Source organism: Schistocerca nitens, chromosome 2 (assembly GCF_023898315.1).
Source record: "Schistocerca nitens isolate TAMUIC-IGC-003100 chromosome 2, iqSchNite1.1, whole genome shotgun sequence".
In the NCBI taxonomy this organism is placed as follows: Eukaryota; Metazoa; Arthropoda; class Insecta; order Orthoptera; family Acrididae; genus Schistocerca; species Schistocerca nitens.
Window position 1 is genome coordinate 808,857,369 of NC_064615.1, and position 17,836 is coordinate 808,875,204.

The 17,836-nt window shown below is 38.2% G+C and overlaps 1 protein-coding gene across 1 annotated transcript in view; it reads left to right on the plus strand.

Moving 5' to 3' along the window:
• Positions 1-17,836, plus strand: part of LOC126237071 (dolichyl-diphosphooligosaccharide--protein glycosyltransferase subunit 2) — a 61,041-nt gene that overhangs the window by 32,842 nt on the left and 10,363 nt on the right. The window contains exons 4-9 of the mRNA XM_049946866.1: positions 4,911-5,065; positions 5,171-5,310; positions 13,958-14,130; positions 15,677-15,879; positions 16,051-16,260; positions 16,632-16,836. Coding sequence (XP_049802823.1) covers positions 4,911-5,065; positions 5,171-5,310; positions 13,958-14,130; positions 15,677-15,879; positions 16,051-16,260; positions 16,632-16,836 — 1,086 coding nt within the window. The remainder of the gene's footprint in view (positions 1-4,910; positions 5,066-5,170; positions 5,311-13,957; positions 14,131-15,676; positions 15,880-16,050; positions 16,261-16,631; positions 16,837-17,836) is intronic.

Here is a 17,836-nt window from a genome sequence, read left to right on the forward strand (position 1 = left end):
TGACCTGAAGGCTTTCGAGCTGTTCCTCACAAGAAGAAATTTCTAATCAATTGCTTGCCTATGGAGTATCGCTTTAGTTGTGCGAGTGGATTCATGATTTCCCGTCAGAAGGATTACAGGACTTAGTAATCGTGGAAAATCAAATGAAACGGAAGAGATACGTGATGTGCCCGAAGGGAGTGTTCTAGCCATCTTCTGTCCGTATCTGTATTAACGATTTAGTAGACTAGACAATCTGAGCAGCCCTCTGGTGCTACTGTCATTTACTGTTAGCAAATTCATCAGAACAACAAACCCAATTATAGAATGACTTAAGACAAGATATCTGTATGGTGTGAAAAGAGGCAGATGTCTCTGAATAAAGAAAAATGTGACGTCATAAACTTGAGTACTAAAAGAAATCCGTTAATTTCAGTTACTACACGGTAAATCACAAAAATCTGAAGGCTGCCAATTCAACTGAATGCATAGGAATTACTGCTATGAACACCCTAAACTGGAACGAACACTCAGATAATGTAGTGGGGAAGAAAAACCAGACTGCTTCCAATTGGCAGAATACTTAGAAAATGCAACAGGTCTACTAAAAAGACTGCCTACAGCCGTACACTGTGCTTGCCCGTCCTTGACCAACAAGGGAACCTCCCCATCGCACCCCTCTCAGATTTAATTACAAGTTGGCACAGTGGATAGGCCTTGAAAAACTGAACACAGATCAATCGAGAAAACAGGAAGAAGTGTGGAACTATGAAAAAAATAAGCAAAATATACAGACTGAGTAGTGCATATGCAAGATAAGCAGCATCAAGGGCGCTGTAAACTCCGAAGCACCGTGGTCCCGTGGTTAGCGTGAGCAGCCGCGAAACGAAAGGTCTTTGGTTCAAGCCTACCTCGAGTGAAAAATTTTATATTTTCAGACTGTTATCAAAGTTAAGGCACTCAAACATAATCAACTTCGCTCTCCAAAATTCCAGGACATGTTCAGATTTGCTTGGACACATGCAGGATTTGACGGTCTACACACGGAAAAATTTGAAAACGTTAAAAACATATGTTTTGACAGAGCACAGGGAAAAATGTGCGACTGTGAAACTGTTGCATTCATTTGTTGCAGTTCATGTGACAAATTCTTATGTTTTCATCACTTTTTTGGGAGTGATTATCACATCCACAAGAAAACCTAAATCGGCAAGGTAGAAGAATCTTTTTACCCATTCGCCAAGTGTATAAGTTAGATGGGTCGACAACATATTCCTGTCAGGTGACGCACATGCCGTCAACAGTGTCGTATAGAATATATCAGACGTGTTGTCCTGTGGAGGAATCGGTTGACCTATAACCTTCCGAGGAAATGTTTTCGGTGCCCATTGGAGAGGCACGTCATTTCGTCTACTAATCGCACGGTTTTGCGGTGCGGTGGCAAAACACAGACACTAAACTTATTACAGTGAACAGAGACGTCAATGAACGAATGGACGGATCATAACTTTGCGAGAATAAAGAAAGTAAAATTTTCACTCGATGGAAGACTTGAACCAAGGACCTCTCACTCCGGCTGCTCACGCTAACCACGGGACCATCGCGCTCCTGAGCTCACAATATCCTTAATGTTGTTTATGTTGCGCATGGACTACTCAGTTCGTATATTTTGCTTATTTTTTTCGTAGTTCCACACAACTTCTTCCTGTTTTCTCGATTGATCTGTGTTCAGTTTTTGAAGGCCTATCCACTGTGCCAACTTGTAATTAAATCTGAGGGGGGTGCGATGGGGAGGTTCCCTTGTAAGAATAATGCCATGCGATATGGGAATGTTACCAGATATTTCTGACGGAGGACATAAAGTGCAAAGAAGGGCAACTTATTATTATCGCGAAGTAGGTGGGAGTGCCACGAATATGATAAGCAAGTGGGGGTAGCAGTCATAAAAACAGGCATTTTTTGTTGTGGTGAGACCTTGTCACGAAATTTGTCACCAACTTCTCCTTCTGAATGCGAAATATTTTCTCGCCAGCCTACTTAAGGAGATATGATCATCATAATAAAATGAGATAAGTGAGAGCTCGTACGGAAAGATTTAAGTACAATCACCGATTGGGAAACCACGAAGCTCAGGTTGGTTTACGGAACTAAATTTTAATCTGCCCGGATGCGGAAGATAGGACACAATTGAATACCTTTCTCGCCCCAAATCGTTTTGACGCCAACCCGAGTTGTCCCTGCACTAGTTAACCATATACAACCCATACCTGATATTACGCGTAGATTAGAAATATCTTGGCCGAGCGGTTCTGGCGCTAGTCTGGAACCGCGCGACCGCTACGGTCGCAGGTTCGAATCCTGCCTCGGGCATGGATGTGTGTGATGTCCTTAGGTTAGTTAGGTTCAAGTCGCTCTAAGTTCTAGGGGACTGATGACCTCAGAAGTTAAGTCCCATAGTGCTCAGTCATTTGAACTTTTTTTTTTTTTCCTTAGAAATATCTCGGGAGTGAGCATTGAGTTCTGCGCAATGATGTCAACAGTAAACTGCGAGTGTCACGGTATCTCGGGACGACACTGTTTGTGCTTGCTAGTGTGTTCATTCGAAGCCTCTGATATTACACGTATTTCTCGCGGTTTCACCACCTGTTTATTCGTAACAGCAGTGGAGAATAATCTTAGTTGCTATAGGTGCAAAGAGAAATACATGAAAGTAGAAAAAGTTGGAGTTGTATGATTACTTTGACGTACCAGTACCATTCTGTACTGTTTTGGTTTTTTAAATGTATGTTTTAAATCTATTATTGTGTGCAATATGTGTAGGATTGTTGAGCAAAGTAGTTGGTCATCTGCAGCAATCATTTCTTGGTATTTGTACACACAAGAAACCCAAAGCTCGAAAACTCGCGATTTCTTTTGACAGTGTTGAATCTCAAAAAAGACTGGTAGAAATTAGGCATTTTTACTTTTTATACATTTCTGATAGCACAGGTCTGCGTAATTTATGGTCAGTTCGTTTTAAACTGAAACATACTTTCCATGGGGTGTAAATACATCATGAAGAAACAGTTTCGTGTTTTATTCTAAATAAAAATGATAATGAAATATTCTACATGTGGTTGGATAGGATGATTGGAGGAATAGAGAAGTAAAACATACATCTGAAGTGTATAAAGGCTGGAAAGTATGGTATGCTGTGCTGAGTGAAATGTCAGCATCTGCTTCAGAACACTTCAGTCATTTATTTTTATCACAAAATTGGCATCCTCACTCCTCGATTGTGTGTTCTGCTTTGCAACTAAGTCAATATGAAATCAACAGACTGAATGTGAACCAGAGTAATGAGGAACAAAAATCACACTCCCTCCTAGTCGCGGTGACTGTGGGACTCCACTGCTGTAATATCCTCGTCTGAACAGCCCCACCTAATTACACATGCTGGCTCAGTCGCTCGGAGGCCTGAGTATACCTATGGGAATAGGGCCATAGAGTAGCACGTTCCATCTATACTACTAGGGCCCCTCGCGTTCGATAGGCAGTCATTCTGTAGAGATATCGTTGGTCATCCCTCTACGCACCTCTCTGATTCCAGAGATATTTAAATATTTGGCAACACTGCCTGGAGGCTGGAACTTCCGTTGGAGTGAGCACATGGGTGGTAGGTTACCGAAGTTTAGCTGTCTTTCGGCTTGTGTGCAACATTTATGTTCAGTACTACACAGTGTTTGAAGACATCCATGAGGTAGACTACTTCAACTAGCCACATCATTTTTGAATGAATAATTTATTTCTCCGCATATACTTCCGGGTGTATGTTCTGCATCAGAGTGTAGCCACTGTTACTCAAAAAAAAAAATTAACGTTTGTTCTATATCACACAATATAAAACGTGAAACCATTGATTCATATAATATGTGGCTAGTTGCAGTACCCTTGATAAATGATGTGGAAATATGTTTCTTTGCTGGCGGAGGCATATGATGATATAGTTCCACGGTAAAATGGCAGCTTATGACTATTGTTCGAAGACTGAAGAAGATTGGCCTCCTGCTGTGAACGGGGGACAAACCATCCACGACTCGGCGGAATTGTTCACCAGGAAAACTTACATACGTATTAATCAGAATAGATCCCAGCTGGAAGAAGGTATCTATTCCACGTTGGACATGCAGAGCATATCGAAAATTACAAGAATTAAAAAACATTGAAGACCATTATTTGGGTTAATTTTGCGTGATGTGTATCATATAGAAGAAAGATTGCATGAATTTTTTTGTGGCGATGGATATATTTCACCAAACTGAAGGAAATGCTACGGAATGGCGCATCTGTGTAACGATGATGCACGTCCTACCTTCATAATTCTGTCCGTGCGTCAGCGAATTGTTAGCTCGTTACATTAACGTTGACCAGGTATGTGACATGAGATGTAGTCGTAGTTTGCTGTTTTCATGTAGATTTTGTTATTAAAATTTCAGTAGTTTCCTTATTAAGACAGTACTAAGCCGAGCCGCTTACCACAAATGGCACGAACAGTGATGCGTTTATTAATAGATAGCTTATGTAATGTGTGAGTAGTCTGCAACGTTTTCGATGAAAGCACGTTAAAACATATTTAATTAAGGCTCGAAAAACTATCAAATTAAACCTCTCCAGAACTCTGAAATTCACAAAGTAGACATCTGAAAACATTTTTTGTAGTTCATGTACGGTATACGTAAATAATATGGACGAAAATACTCATCTAAGCTATGCCCATTATTGAAATATATTTTCGGAGTTTACCTGAAATTTTAGCAAACGTAATTATTGATAGGAAATGTAATAGGGCAGTCACTGAATGTGTTTGTAATGGCTAAATTTTATTAAAGGTTAGGTGATATTTCAATTAGATGTGTTAAAATGTCTGAATATGAAAGTTGCCTGGTTCTTAGTCTCTTACAGATGTACTGAACAATGATGCTTCTACAGTTCCTGACCTGTTCTATGCTGTGCATGCTCTGAACAGTGTAGGTCAGCGCAAATGGGATACACAGAAGCTAATAAAAGGTCTGCAGTCGGCCTTGAAGAAAGATGACAGCCTTCTTAAGTATGTTATATCTTGTGGTGTTGTTGTTGCTCTGTTGACATTTTGATTGAAATCCAAATCTTTTGTTACATGTATTATATTTCTAATTTAAATATTTTCATGCAGCTTGGGGTATTCATTCCATATTGCTGTTTTGCTGGGAGCTGATGGGACATTTGCATTTGATCGAATTGAAGATGCTATAGTGCAAGCAGATGAAGTAGATAGCCGTTTCCTGCAGTTTGAAGGTGGCCTAAGCATCACAGGTATGTGCAGGAAAACTGGGCCTTTGGAGTCACTCAGTGTTAATTCAGCCACGAGCTCCAGCTCATATTCTCAGATTTGGCTGAAAATTAATACACCAATGCTACCTTGTGTGGATCATTCATGTAAAAAAGTTCGATTCCCCTGCTTAGTTCCAGCATTATAGCTTGCGAAAGGTGGTGGTGTGACCCAGAAAATATAACACACAGTTAAACTTCAGTGCTTAAAAACTTGTGACTTTTCCTTACTGTTCAGTGAAATTTTACCATCTATTAAGATCCACTTAGGGAACACACTCAATGTATCAAAACACCAACATGTTTGATGGGAATACGAATTTCAAATTGTGCTAAAAAGGTAACATGTTAAAAGATACACATCTTTGACTCATACTGAGATACATTCATAGGAAATAAGAAAAACTTGAAAAATCATTGGAAAAACTTGAATTCTCAGAGTGGTAGCAAAAAAGGGACAAGTGATAAAGCCAAATTTCAAACACTGCCTAAGGATACCATAACTTAATGTCTCAGTTTCAACATGTTATTGCAAGGCATTTGTGTACTATAAAAGTTGACTTGTATTTGGTGATATGACCATTGTTGCAGAACAAAAAATAATCTTTAGCTCTTGTTATCCCCTTGCCTCTTGATCACTGAGCAGCAACATATGAGCAGATTAACACAATCTACCTTAACTTCAACAAAACAGGGTTTTAGAGCTGAAGTTTTCCTATCCTCTACCTACTGTAAACTGTACATCAAGTGGCAAATTGTAATGTCATCCTGACTCAGTATAGGAACTATAATGGTCATTAGAATATGTTAAAAAGGAATCAAACTCGTGTCTGTCAAACATGCCCATTGAAATGACTTGCTGGTGCCATGAAGTTAACTAATACATCACCTTCTACTTCACAGCATGCTGGCGCATCCTGAGTACCATTTGCCATAAATAGCAGCAACATAGTAACCTGGTAGTACATTGCCACTTTTGATTCTGAATCCAGGGTCAGGTGCACTGTGAAGACACATGCCATGTGTGAACCAATAATTATAACCCAAAGGTCTGCTAATTTACACATTATCAGAGTAAACCAGAGAAAAGTAATGATGGCTTCTTGTGCCTGCAAGAGTTTTAACATGTTCAAACTCTTCAGCAGATTTTGCTTCATCTTTTGAAACATCAAATGAATTTATGCTGTACAAAGTTAAATAATTTAAGGTGTTAGAATGTAGCCTTCCACAGGGTGCTGAAGATTAGGTAATGATCCCATGTGCTTAATGGTAGCACCAATAGTCACATAGCCTACTTATATACCAGCAGATGTTGCTGCCAAAAAATTCCAGTCTGTATGATTCTGAAGATCATGGTAATGCATGCATAAGTTTTGAAGATTTTTATGATTTTTGTACTGGCTAGCTGTCCCATTACGGAAGTATTTTGCAGAATGTGTGAGAGGCTGCTTGTAAATAACATATGCCGTGACAGTGTGTATGTGGGCATGAACTGCAATGGCATCAAGAATTGCGCAGTTCACACAAAAGTTCATGGTAAGCACACCACCTGGTTCATCTCTTTAGTAAATGGTAAATGGTTGGACAATTTCTTGGCTGTTGTCCCAGTGATATCCTAGAATAACATGTTGCACCATAAATGTATAATTTTTAGAAAAGTCCAGTATTACTATAATTTCATCATGTTTCAATTGATCCGCACTGCTGGAGATCTGCAGATTTTGCTATTGTAAAGCTGTGTGCCGTTAGGTTTTTCCCACACAACACAGTTCACAAGAAAATCTCCCACTGTACTTTGCTTTCTTTCAAGAGTTGTCCAGTCTGTGTGTGTCCATTGTTTAGAAGAAATAAGTTAATCATCAATAAGGAGCTCACCATACAGTTTATTATTCATATGTTCTGCAAGTTTTACGTTCCCCGTACACTTCACCTGTGTGTGCACTTGTAGGCACTAATATCCATACACTAGCATTTTCATTGCATTCTTACAATCCAGACTAGGATCTTTTATAGCAGCAAACATTGACTTAGCATTCCGACAAGTCTCTCATATACATGGTGTGTGCCGCTTACACTTACAGGCACAACATGTTTTGGCTGAAGACTGAAAAGGCAGTAAACCCACTTTGTCATTGGGAAACATTTCCTTGAGTTCTACAGATAGTTCAGAAATATTAGTGTTTGTTTGTGTGTTTTTTTGCACATGTACATTTCCCATTTTTACCATAACCTATTCTTTCTTGCCAGGCATTATTCAGCAGTAGTCATCATTTTCATTAATCTCTGACACTAGCACCTTTTTCTGAACTCAGTTGTTTACTTTGAGTGTACCATAAGTTCTGTAAGCAGTCCTTGGGTTGCTTCATTTCACCTGGTTTGCTTTACCATGTATATAGAAACATTTAATTTCTTGCAGTATGCTCAATAGACCAAATGGAAGATGCAATGTTAAGAACAGTACTTTTTCTGGCATGTGGTTACAATACATTTTTCTTTCAAATTGTCCAAATTTCTGCTTTTGTTCCCTTGGAGTGTACAGTTATTACTCAACCACCATTAGTGTCTGCCATTTGGTGTTCCATTTCAGCTTCTTATAGTTATCTTCCACCATAACTGGGTCTGTCTGTTTTCCCAAAATTCGGTACCTTCATGGGAGACAAACCAAGAGCAGTCACTGAAATATTTAAATGTGCAACTGCTGTGACCAGTGGCTGGTACCCATTTGTCACCATCATGTACTTCATCGGAATATTCTTCACATTTAAGTTGTGTGACACCTGGATCATAATTTTTGTTCATTTTAAGTCCTGTATACTCCTTATGTATCCGAAATGGCTCAAAACAACACATTCGTAGGAAAGAATACTTTACCAGCAACACTTCATGTGGTAATAACACACACGTTTCCTGAAACTGTACTTCTCGTATGCTTGTGGTATGTCCCAGATCTGTATAGCAACAAATCTTGGTGTGATTAATCCAGATCATGTACAAAGCGAATGCCACATTTAATTACATGTGTTTTATGACATTCAGATTCTTGTGCTCTACCAACACTGCAACTTGTTTGAACAAAAACACCAGTAACACACACTTCTGCCTCCATACTGCTTCACCACAACAGCATGGACCAATTTGATCTAGAACCTTGAAAGCATGAGTAACCTGTGATGCTTGATTGTTTCCTTTTTCCTTTCTGCCCCACAATGACTTATCCTGTTTTGAATGCTTCCATTGTTTAACTTTCAGTTGCTAAATGGTTCCCAATACTTGCTGCAGCTTTATGTGGAACATGAAATGAATCTCAAACAATGGAAACTTCAGTAGAAATATCAACCATGTAGGAAAAGTCGGATAGCTACTTATCGTAAAGAAGGTACATGAATTTACATACAAGCACAATTAAGGCACCACGTAAAGCTTTCGGCCACTGCCTTCATCAGTAAATGAGAGACACACAAGCAAGCACACCTCATGCATACGTGACTGCCAACTCCAGCAGTTCACGGCAGTATGAAATGAATCTCGTCAGACTACAGCTGTCTACATCATCACTATAAATTGCTAATCTATTAACTTCTGTTCCACACAAATGCCTTGCAGTAATACGTTGAAACTTTGAGACATATTTCATCATGGGTTACTTGTGCAGTGTATTAAATTTGGCTTATATGTAACTGGTCCCTTTTGTGCTTAAACACTTTGAAAATCCACATTTTCCTGGTACTTTCTAAATCTTTTTGTTTACCTGTGCACGTAACTCAGTCTGTATGAAAGATGTGGACACACGTGTGTGTTTAGCTCACGAAAGGCCTACTACAAAAAATATTCCTGCATTCGTATGCTAAATTTCAGCCAAATCTGAGACTGAGCTGGAATGCTTTCTCAAATTGTTTGAACTGATGTGGAATGACTCTTCTTTCTTTATCTGCGCAATCCCCATTCTTACTCCATCTTCCTATTATCCCACACATTTTTTACTTTCCAATTGTCATATGTGTATTGAGTGTTTCCATTAGTAGTCAGTCATTTCCTTCACGTACAACTCTTCTTATTGTTTACCAGTCCTACCTTTATCAAGGCTTTATATAATTGTAGCAGTAGCATCCTCATTAAAAAAAAAAACATCTCATTTGTGTGTATCTTAGTGAATAACCAAGTTTTTGAGAATTTGAGGAAGTTAGAAGCGTTATGTGTAACATTCACCATAAGTCATCATAACTTCAGCCATACCCTAGAGAACATTATGATCCTTGCTCTTGTTGTACATTAATGACATTGCAGACAATACTAATAGTAAAGTTTCGCAAATGATGCAGTAGGACCATTTCATGTCAAGTAGTCTTATTTCAGGAAAGTTCCCGCATGACCATCATGATTTTGATGAAATTTTGTGTGAAAATTTCCACATGTTCTCAGTAAACATTGGTAAATGAGACACTTTTAGTAGTAAAGGAGTTTTGCTATTTGGGAAGCAAAATAACTGATGATGGTCGAAGTAGAGAGGATATAAAATGTAGACTGGCAATGGCAAGGAAAGCGTTTCTGAAGAAGAGAAATTTGCTAACATTGAGTATTGATTTTAAGTGTCAGGAAGTCGTTTCTGAAAGTATTTGTATGGAGTGTAGCCATGTATGAAAGTGAAACATTGACGATAACTAGTTTGGACAACAAGAGAATGGAAGCTTTCGAAATGTGGTGCTACAGAAGAATGCTGAAGATTAGATGGGTAGATCACAACTAATGAGGAGGTATTGAATAGAGTTGGGGAGAAGAGGAGTTTGTGGCACAACTTGACTAGAAGAAGGGATCGGTTGGTAGGACATGTTCTGAGGCATCAAGGGATCACCAATTTAGTACTGGAGGGCAGTGTGGAGGGTAAAAATTGTGGAGGGAGACCAAGAGATGAATACACTAAGCAGGATGTAGGCTGCAGTAGGTACTGGGAGATAAAGAGGCTTGCATAGGATAGAGTAGCATGGAGAGTGGCATCAAACCAATCTCAGGACTGAGGACCACAACAACAACAATGCTTGAGTATCCGTGGTACAAGCTTCTATGACAGTTGTTTGTGCAGCAAGTGCAGTTCAGTAGTGGATTTTTAATCATGGTTTCGTTAGTGTGTCAGTTCTGTGTCAAATGGTATCAGTGATCATTGGATTCTGCAAGTTTTGATATTTGATCCATTTGTCAATGAGTTTGTAATACTGTAGTTTATAGGTAGGTTCTGCACCAGTAACTGAACATAAATTGGTTTGTTAAAAAAAATTGATGAAGCATCAAAATTCCTTGGTTAAGTATGTTGTTGCAAATTTTCAGAATGATTTGAACTAGTCTATATTTTATTCCTGTGTTCAAGTTTGGCGTGCTTACAGTATTTGTGATTTTGAATTAACCCTTTGACTGCTGAAGGCACACCACCAGCTTGGCGCGCTGAGGCGCCGCAGCCTGCAGCATAGTCTGTCTACCTGTGCTGCGTGCCTCTCTCTCTCTCTCTCTCTCTCTCTCTCTCTCTCTCTCTGCCTGCCGCCGGGACCGGATCAGCCCGCGCTGCTCAACCCGCCCTGTGCTGAATATTTCTCGACAGAGCCAGCGTGAATTTTTGGCAACTTTGAGCTGCAATATCTAGGGCAATAGTTTTTGTTAAGAAATAAAATTTGGCTATCTTGTACAACTTTATGCGTTCTCTTAAGAATAATAATGAAAAGAATTTTACGAGCCATATTGAGCCAGAACATTGTGGGTAAATTGGCCAAAAAGATAGGCGCCCAAAAAAATTTCGGGCTTCTTGCATCTCCTGAACTAATGCTGTGATGAATGTGAAACTTGGCATGTAGTAACCTAACAACAAAAGGTTCTGAAATGTACAGTTTCATTTCCATAGCACTTTCAATACTGAATGAATTAAGCACAAAATTGAAGATTTTGCAAAAACGTCATTGTGGTATTTTCGTTCCGATTTTGCTAAAAAACTATGCTCTATAAAACATATGAAGCTGTGCAACTGGAATGAAAGTTGGGCGCGAAAATCAAGCCCAAAAACAATGTAAACTTGGGGTCACCATGTCTAGTAGTGTGAACGCATGATGAAAATGAAATTTAGAGTGCAATAGATGGACTGCACAATGATGAGGAATAAAAATTTTTATTCCCTTACTATTTTCCAGTAATCTACAAATTAGTTGAAAAGATGTTGATTTTTATGAAAAGATGAAAGCAGGGTGTATTCGATACTTCTTTTTCAAATACCGTTTTGTATTAATGCTTCAAAGCCAGTCTCATTTGCACAACAAATTTTAAGCCTCCCACCCTCCCCAGAGCAATGAGTTTAATTTTCAACATTGGCTAACAACAGAGGTAAAGTAGCAAGAAAAATCACACTGAGAAGAGTTTTAACTTTGGCATATTGTTTCTTGTTGATCAAAGGCGTTTGAATGAGTTCTGGAAAACATGTTTCGTACAAGTAGACAGTGTGTGATCTACATTTGTACTAGTAAGGATAGAAGAATATAACTGTCCATGTTATGTGTTAATAATTTAAATGTATCGTATGCACATTAATGCATGGGTTTTATTATAATGGTGCAATGTACTCGGCGTAATTACATTTGCCACCGTACAGATATTGCGCCATTTCAATCACCAAGTTCGTTCATTTGAAGAAGTCAGGCTTCGTTTGGATATTTTTACACCTGTTGCATCTATTTCCCATCCTTTTCGATCCGGTCTTAGGACTGGCACTGGCGAAGTTAAAAAAAAAATTTATATTTTCTTTACATTTTTGCCTTTTTTTAGTAATTCATTCAGCAGCATCGATTAATTTTCTGGATTTAGTTCCCAATGATTAGTAATGCTTCTTTGTATGATAAGTCTCAAAGCAGGGTGCAACGCATAATGTAACATTGCAAGTTTTGCATTGGTATCTAGTTTCCTGGTGCGCTTTCTGTTTTGTGCAAACCACACATCTGCCCATTAGCGTACTTTTCTGCGAATGTTCACTCGCCTTCTCCTACCAGATTTTCTCCATTCTGTAGCATATTTTTCTGCAATCTCCCTTATGAGAGAAAGGTGAAACTCCGCGAGTGCCGTGTTTTGCCCTGTTTCCGGCCGGTGGAGAGCATGAGCATTTAGAACGCACAAATCCAGAATGTGAAAAAATTGTTTCTTATACCATTTCACAGTTTTAAGCACTAATCCCACTGAGCTGAGTAACATGTCACAACGGTCAGCTGCACCCGTACTTGAATTGTAATCTACAATACATTGCGGTTTCTTTATTTTTTCGCCTGTATTTCTGTCAGTCTTCTCTGTTTCAACCATTTGTGTTTACAATAAAATCTAAAATATACCCACTCTGACTGTGTCTTTATTACTCTGACTGTGTCTTTATTACTCTGACTGTGTCTTTATTACTCTGACTGTGTCTTTATTACTCTGACTGTGTCTTTATTACTCTGACTGTGTCTTTATTACTCTGACTGTGTCTTTATTACTCTGACTGTGTCTTTATTACTCTGACTGTGTCTTTATTACTCTGACTGTGTCTTTATTACTCTGACTGTGTCTTTATTACTCTGACTGTGTCTTTATTACGAATCTACTTCGCTTGGTTTGAATAAATTGCGTAAAAGATAATCGTCATTTGAACAGTAAGACACTTTCATCTATACAAAGATTGTGATGTGGGCGAAATGAATTACGAAACTTCTTATGAACTTTGTCAACAATCGTCCTAATTTTAAATAGACTGTCGCCCCGGTACTCGCAGAGTTATCACTGAAGTGTAACATTCTCAGAAGTAGTAAAAAATGGTCTCGGGACATAATTTCGCTGAAAACAGGTGTGTTCAAAAGTGTGTCTCTGGACCAATAATCACTTAGTTTTAACTTGCGCCATTAGAAGGCAAACAGCAAGAAAACAATACATTTCCTCAAATCCAGTCTCTTTCCACTTTGACAGTCGAGAATTCGCAGATTCTGTAGTATTTTCTCTGGTGTAAATGTAAAAACGATTTGTTTCGTCAGCAATAAGTTGCAACAGTTCTTCAGACATAAATATCACAAAAAATGAAAGAATGCTTGGGTCAGTATCTAACTGACATTTGTGTTCTGAACTAGAGTCATCGAAGTAGTGGTTTAATGGCTGGAAATTGGTTTCTTTCCAGTCAAATGTGTCACTTAAGCACGCTCTTTTCTGATCCGTTTTGCTGTCACTTTCTGATTCCTCGGATTCAGAGAAACTGCTGACAGTAATTCTTGCTCTCCCCTCTGATGTAAAGTGCTGAGGACTACAGCTTCGAGATTCTGTTGAAGACTCATCACTGTTAGCAACGTTAGATAATTCACACTCACTGTCACTCTTAGTGAGCATAACCAGGATTTCTTTATCTGAGCAACCACAGCGATGTGACATTTCTCACGTAGAAAAGCGCTGTAGGGAAGACCCAAGGCTGTATACATGTCAGTCGTGCCAGGGGAATGGCGAGGCATGACGAGTTAATACATCTTCAGCAATCAAAGGGTAAATCTGTAACTAAACAGTATTTTCTTTTCTGCTTGCGTGTATTTATTTACCTGCATTACATTGTAAATCGTATATGTAGCTTTGGTTATTCATTACAACTTTGTTTCAGCTTTGCTGGTTAATGGAGCTTACAAACTTGCTGGTACCATCAATAAGCCACCACCAATTACAGGAGATCAAGCTGTGAAGTTTGCCAATTATTTCCTAAGTCGACGCTCAGTCCAAACTCCAAAAGGGGCATACAGCTTATTAGAAGTTCTTAATACTCTTACAAATAACAAGGTGTGTTTGTCAGAGTTAGTCTTAGAACTGATTTTTAAGTATAAAGCTAAGATAAGGTATGAGGGACAAGAAGTAACACAGTGTATGTGAAGGGTTAATATGAAAAATCTGTTGTTCATGAGGATACATAATCTTATTTAATTATGGCTTAGTTGTTTGAATCAACAAAATTTGTCTAATTGGTTTCCATGATTGAAGATGCAAGGTAAATACTGTTTGCAGTCAACTCATGGCTGTTCTCCAGATTTCTTCCATAGAAAGGGTGCTCAGGATTAAAATGGTCATAATTGAATTTTGTAGATCTGAAAGTAGTGGACCAGTGGCAGTAACTGTGTTGTACTTTTTGTTTCTCCTTGTGTACAAATGTTCAAAGAAGTTAACAGGAATGTGGCAGGGTGATGTATTCAACAATTCAGAATGATATTTTGACATGTGAACACCCTGTAATTTCCAAGCTGAAAATGTAATGAGTTAGTGCTGTGAAAGGAAATTTTAAAACTTCAATTTGGAGGTTGTATGCTGAAAGAAAACACATGCACGCACAGTGTAAACATTAATGCAACCAAAGATGACCCATGCCAGAAGTTATCAGTAGTAAATATTAATTACCAGTGAGTTAGGTAGCACTAACTCTGTCCCTCTATTGTTTGACGAGATAGAGAATAGCTTGAAGTGCACATCAGAACCTCCTTATTGTCACTGGTCCTTTGTGGTCACAATAGCCTGACCAATGTATGATACGACACAACTGCAAGGGATTCGGTAGACACCCACCATATGCACACAAAGATCATCCTTTTGCAGACCCCTAAGGGCCCTGATTGTAGATGGCATAAAGAAATACATTTTACATTGTGTTTCTGCAGAATTTGACTAATTCTTTTGGAAATGCTTCCTACATAAGACAAAAATGCCGTAGAGTTTGGTGCCACCTTATCACTCACCCAGTGCACGATTGGCACATTGGCTTCCTATAAACTGCAGGGCCCAACATTGTCTTCTGTTCCTCCCACCCTGCAAACTCCAGGACACTTTTTGAAATCATCCATAAACAGATTGGCAATAATAGGTGACAAGGGCACCCCTTCACACCTCCATCTGTCTGTTTATAGAGCTGGTCATGTGCCTATAAATTGTGCAATGATTTTGCTGTACAGGCAGTGGTTGTATTTAATGATGTCACTGTATGTGGGCTGCATATGTAGGATCCTTTCCAGAAAGAAAAGTTGAACAGCATGTTTCAGGTCCCCCCCCCCCCCCCCCCCTTCTCCAGAAGACATACTTTAATAACCTATATTGATGACTGCATCTGAGGAATGTATTGTTGTTGATTTAATTGCTTTGTTCAGTTTTATTGACTTTTAATTCCTATGAACTACAGTAATTGTGTTATTCATTTGTTGTTACATTTCAATATGATGTACTTTGAAAACTTTCGTTCTTCGGAATATCATTGACAGAAATGAACATGGACTGATAAAATTTTATTTCTTTAAATAGTACTTCATAATCGCTTACAAAAACTAACTTCCAGTTTTATTTGTAGTTCCATTTACCAGTGGCAATTACTTTGGCAAGCCCACCAGCTGTTTCTTCGGATCAGCCAAAGGTTTCTGTTAAAGTGAGCAATCTTCTGGGGAAGCCTTTAAGTTCAGATCCACTTTCAGTGACTGCCGAGAGTGCCACAAGAGTTGGTGATGAAGTAGTTGTACTCTCCAAAAAAAAATTTGAACAATCAGCAAGTGACAGGTATTTTTTACATTTTTGTTCATAGTTTCACCTCATGATATTTAATTTAACATACACACCGTTGACTTTGACATTTTAAGTAATTTAATTCTGTTTCTAAGGTGCTTAATATACGTTGGACAATAATCAACATAAATTAATAAGGAAAGTTCATTTTAATTTTTTGTACAGGACTATGTATTCATTAAATTTGATGGAAGTTAAACCAGAGCGAGGACTGTACAAACTTACAGTTAGTGCAGCATTAGCAAAACCTGATCCACGTCTGGTTGGAAACGTTGGAGCCTCTCTCACAATAAAAGTCATGTGTGCAGTAGCTGTTGAAAATGTTGAAATAGGCACTGCTGATGCAGATCAAACCACACAACCAAAGTTAACAAAGTGAGTACCATTCATAGTGTTCCGTATTGTCCCAATAATTTTACTGCCTTGTTTGGTAACACTGCAGCTATACGGTTGGGACAGAGAAACTTGATAAGCAGTGCACATTCTTTGCAAAGAAGGTTGTTGCACAGCATGATCAGACAGAACTTAAATGCTATTTTAAATGGGCCTAGAATATTTTTGCTGTCTATATTTGATTTCTTTATCTTAAAAATTTTTCTTCTTGGTGTGCTAAAACAACAGTATTTACGTGCCATTTGTTGTATTCGCTTAATAAATTGTGCTGCAGATCACTGGTTGTTTATTTTCCTGTCCTTAAATACTGATAATTTATTACAGTGAACTGAATGTGAATTTTATACTTTCAGAGTATTGTTCCCAAACCAGTTAGCAACAACAATTGAAGCAGATTCTCTTCAAAAGCTTATTATGAAATTTACTCTGAAGGACAAAACTACTAATAAACTAATGACAGTACACCAAGCATTTGTCAGATTATATAAAAAGGATACCAACCAAGAAATAATATTTGTAGCTGAACCTGATACTTCAAAAACCTATAAATTTGATATGGTGAGTTATTGTTTCACTTTTAAAATCACACAGAGTGTGAATAGAAATAAAAAATAAAAAAACTTGTTTAATAGGTGAGGTGTAGGTAATAGAGATGTAAGTCGGAGCTTCCAGGTAAAATTTTTTATTTGGATAACAGCAAAAAGTTGGTTGTAAAATTTGCAGTGTTTGGGGTTGGAGTTTGTTGGCTCAGATTGATTTATAGATTGAGAGTTGGCAGACACAACATTGATTTTATTCAGTTAAAAACACCTGTCTGTACACAAGGAATATTAATTTGTTGGAGTTGTCTTCTCCCTTAAAATAAGAGATTCTTTCTTAATAAAATCTGAAGAAATATAGTTATTTTTTTTGTCTTCGAGGGTGCTTGTAATGAACATGGTACCCATTTGGAATGATAATAACACATTCCCAGTGTATCATTGTATTTCCTTTGTGGTTCATCTCCCTTTCATAAAGATGCTGCAACCTTCCCATAGCATTAGCAGGGTAGTTCTGAAGCTGTTAACTTTTAAGGTGGTGTAGCATGTTCACATGGCAGCCAAAAGTGTATCTTACATCTTGGGACTGAGTAAATGACGTATTTATAACCTCAAAATATCTAATGTTAGTCTCACCAGATTTCCTCAATAAGTGCTCTTTTATGAAGTTAAGGTTGTGCATACTATATGCTAAATAATACTTGTACTACTTCTAGTTTTTTTTCATGTAGCTCATTGCGTGTTAAAACTGTTGATGTGACCGCAGAAAAATCTAATCACGATTGATGGATGAGATATAGATCACCATAGATAACAACATTCACGAGGATGGTGTTAGTAATTTTCGAAAGTTTATTAATAGTCTGCATCATCGAATCGACAAAGAATTGATAGGTTTAACAATCTGTGCATTTGTGTAATGGAACACAGTTGAGTTCTAATAGCTAGATGGAATGTTAATTTGTGGTAGCTAATGTCTTTTACTTAAAATATCTAAAGCTGAGGGGCAGAGGCCACCA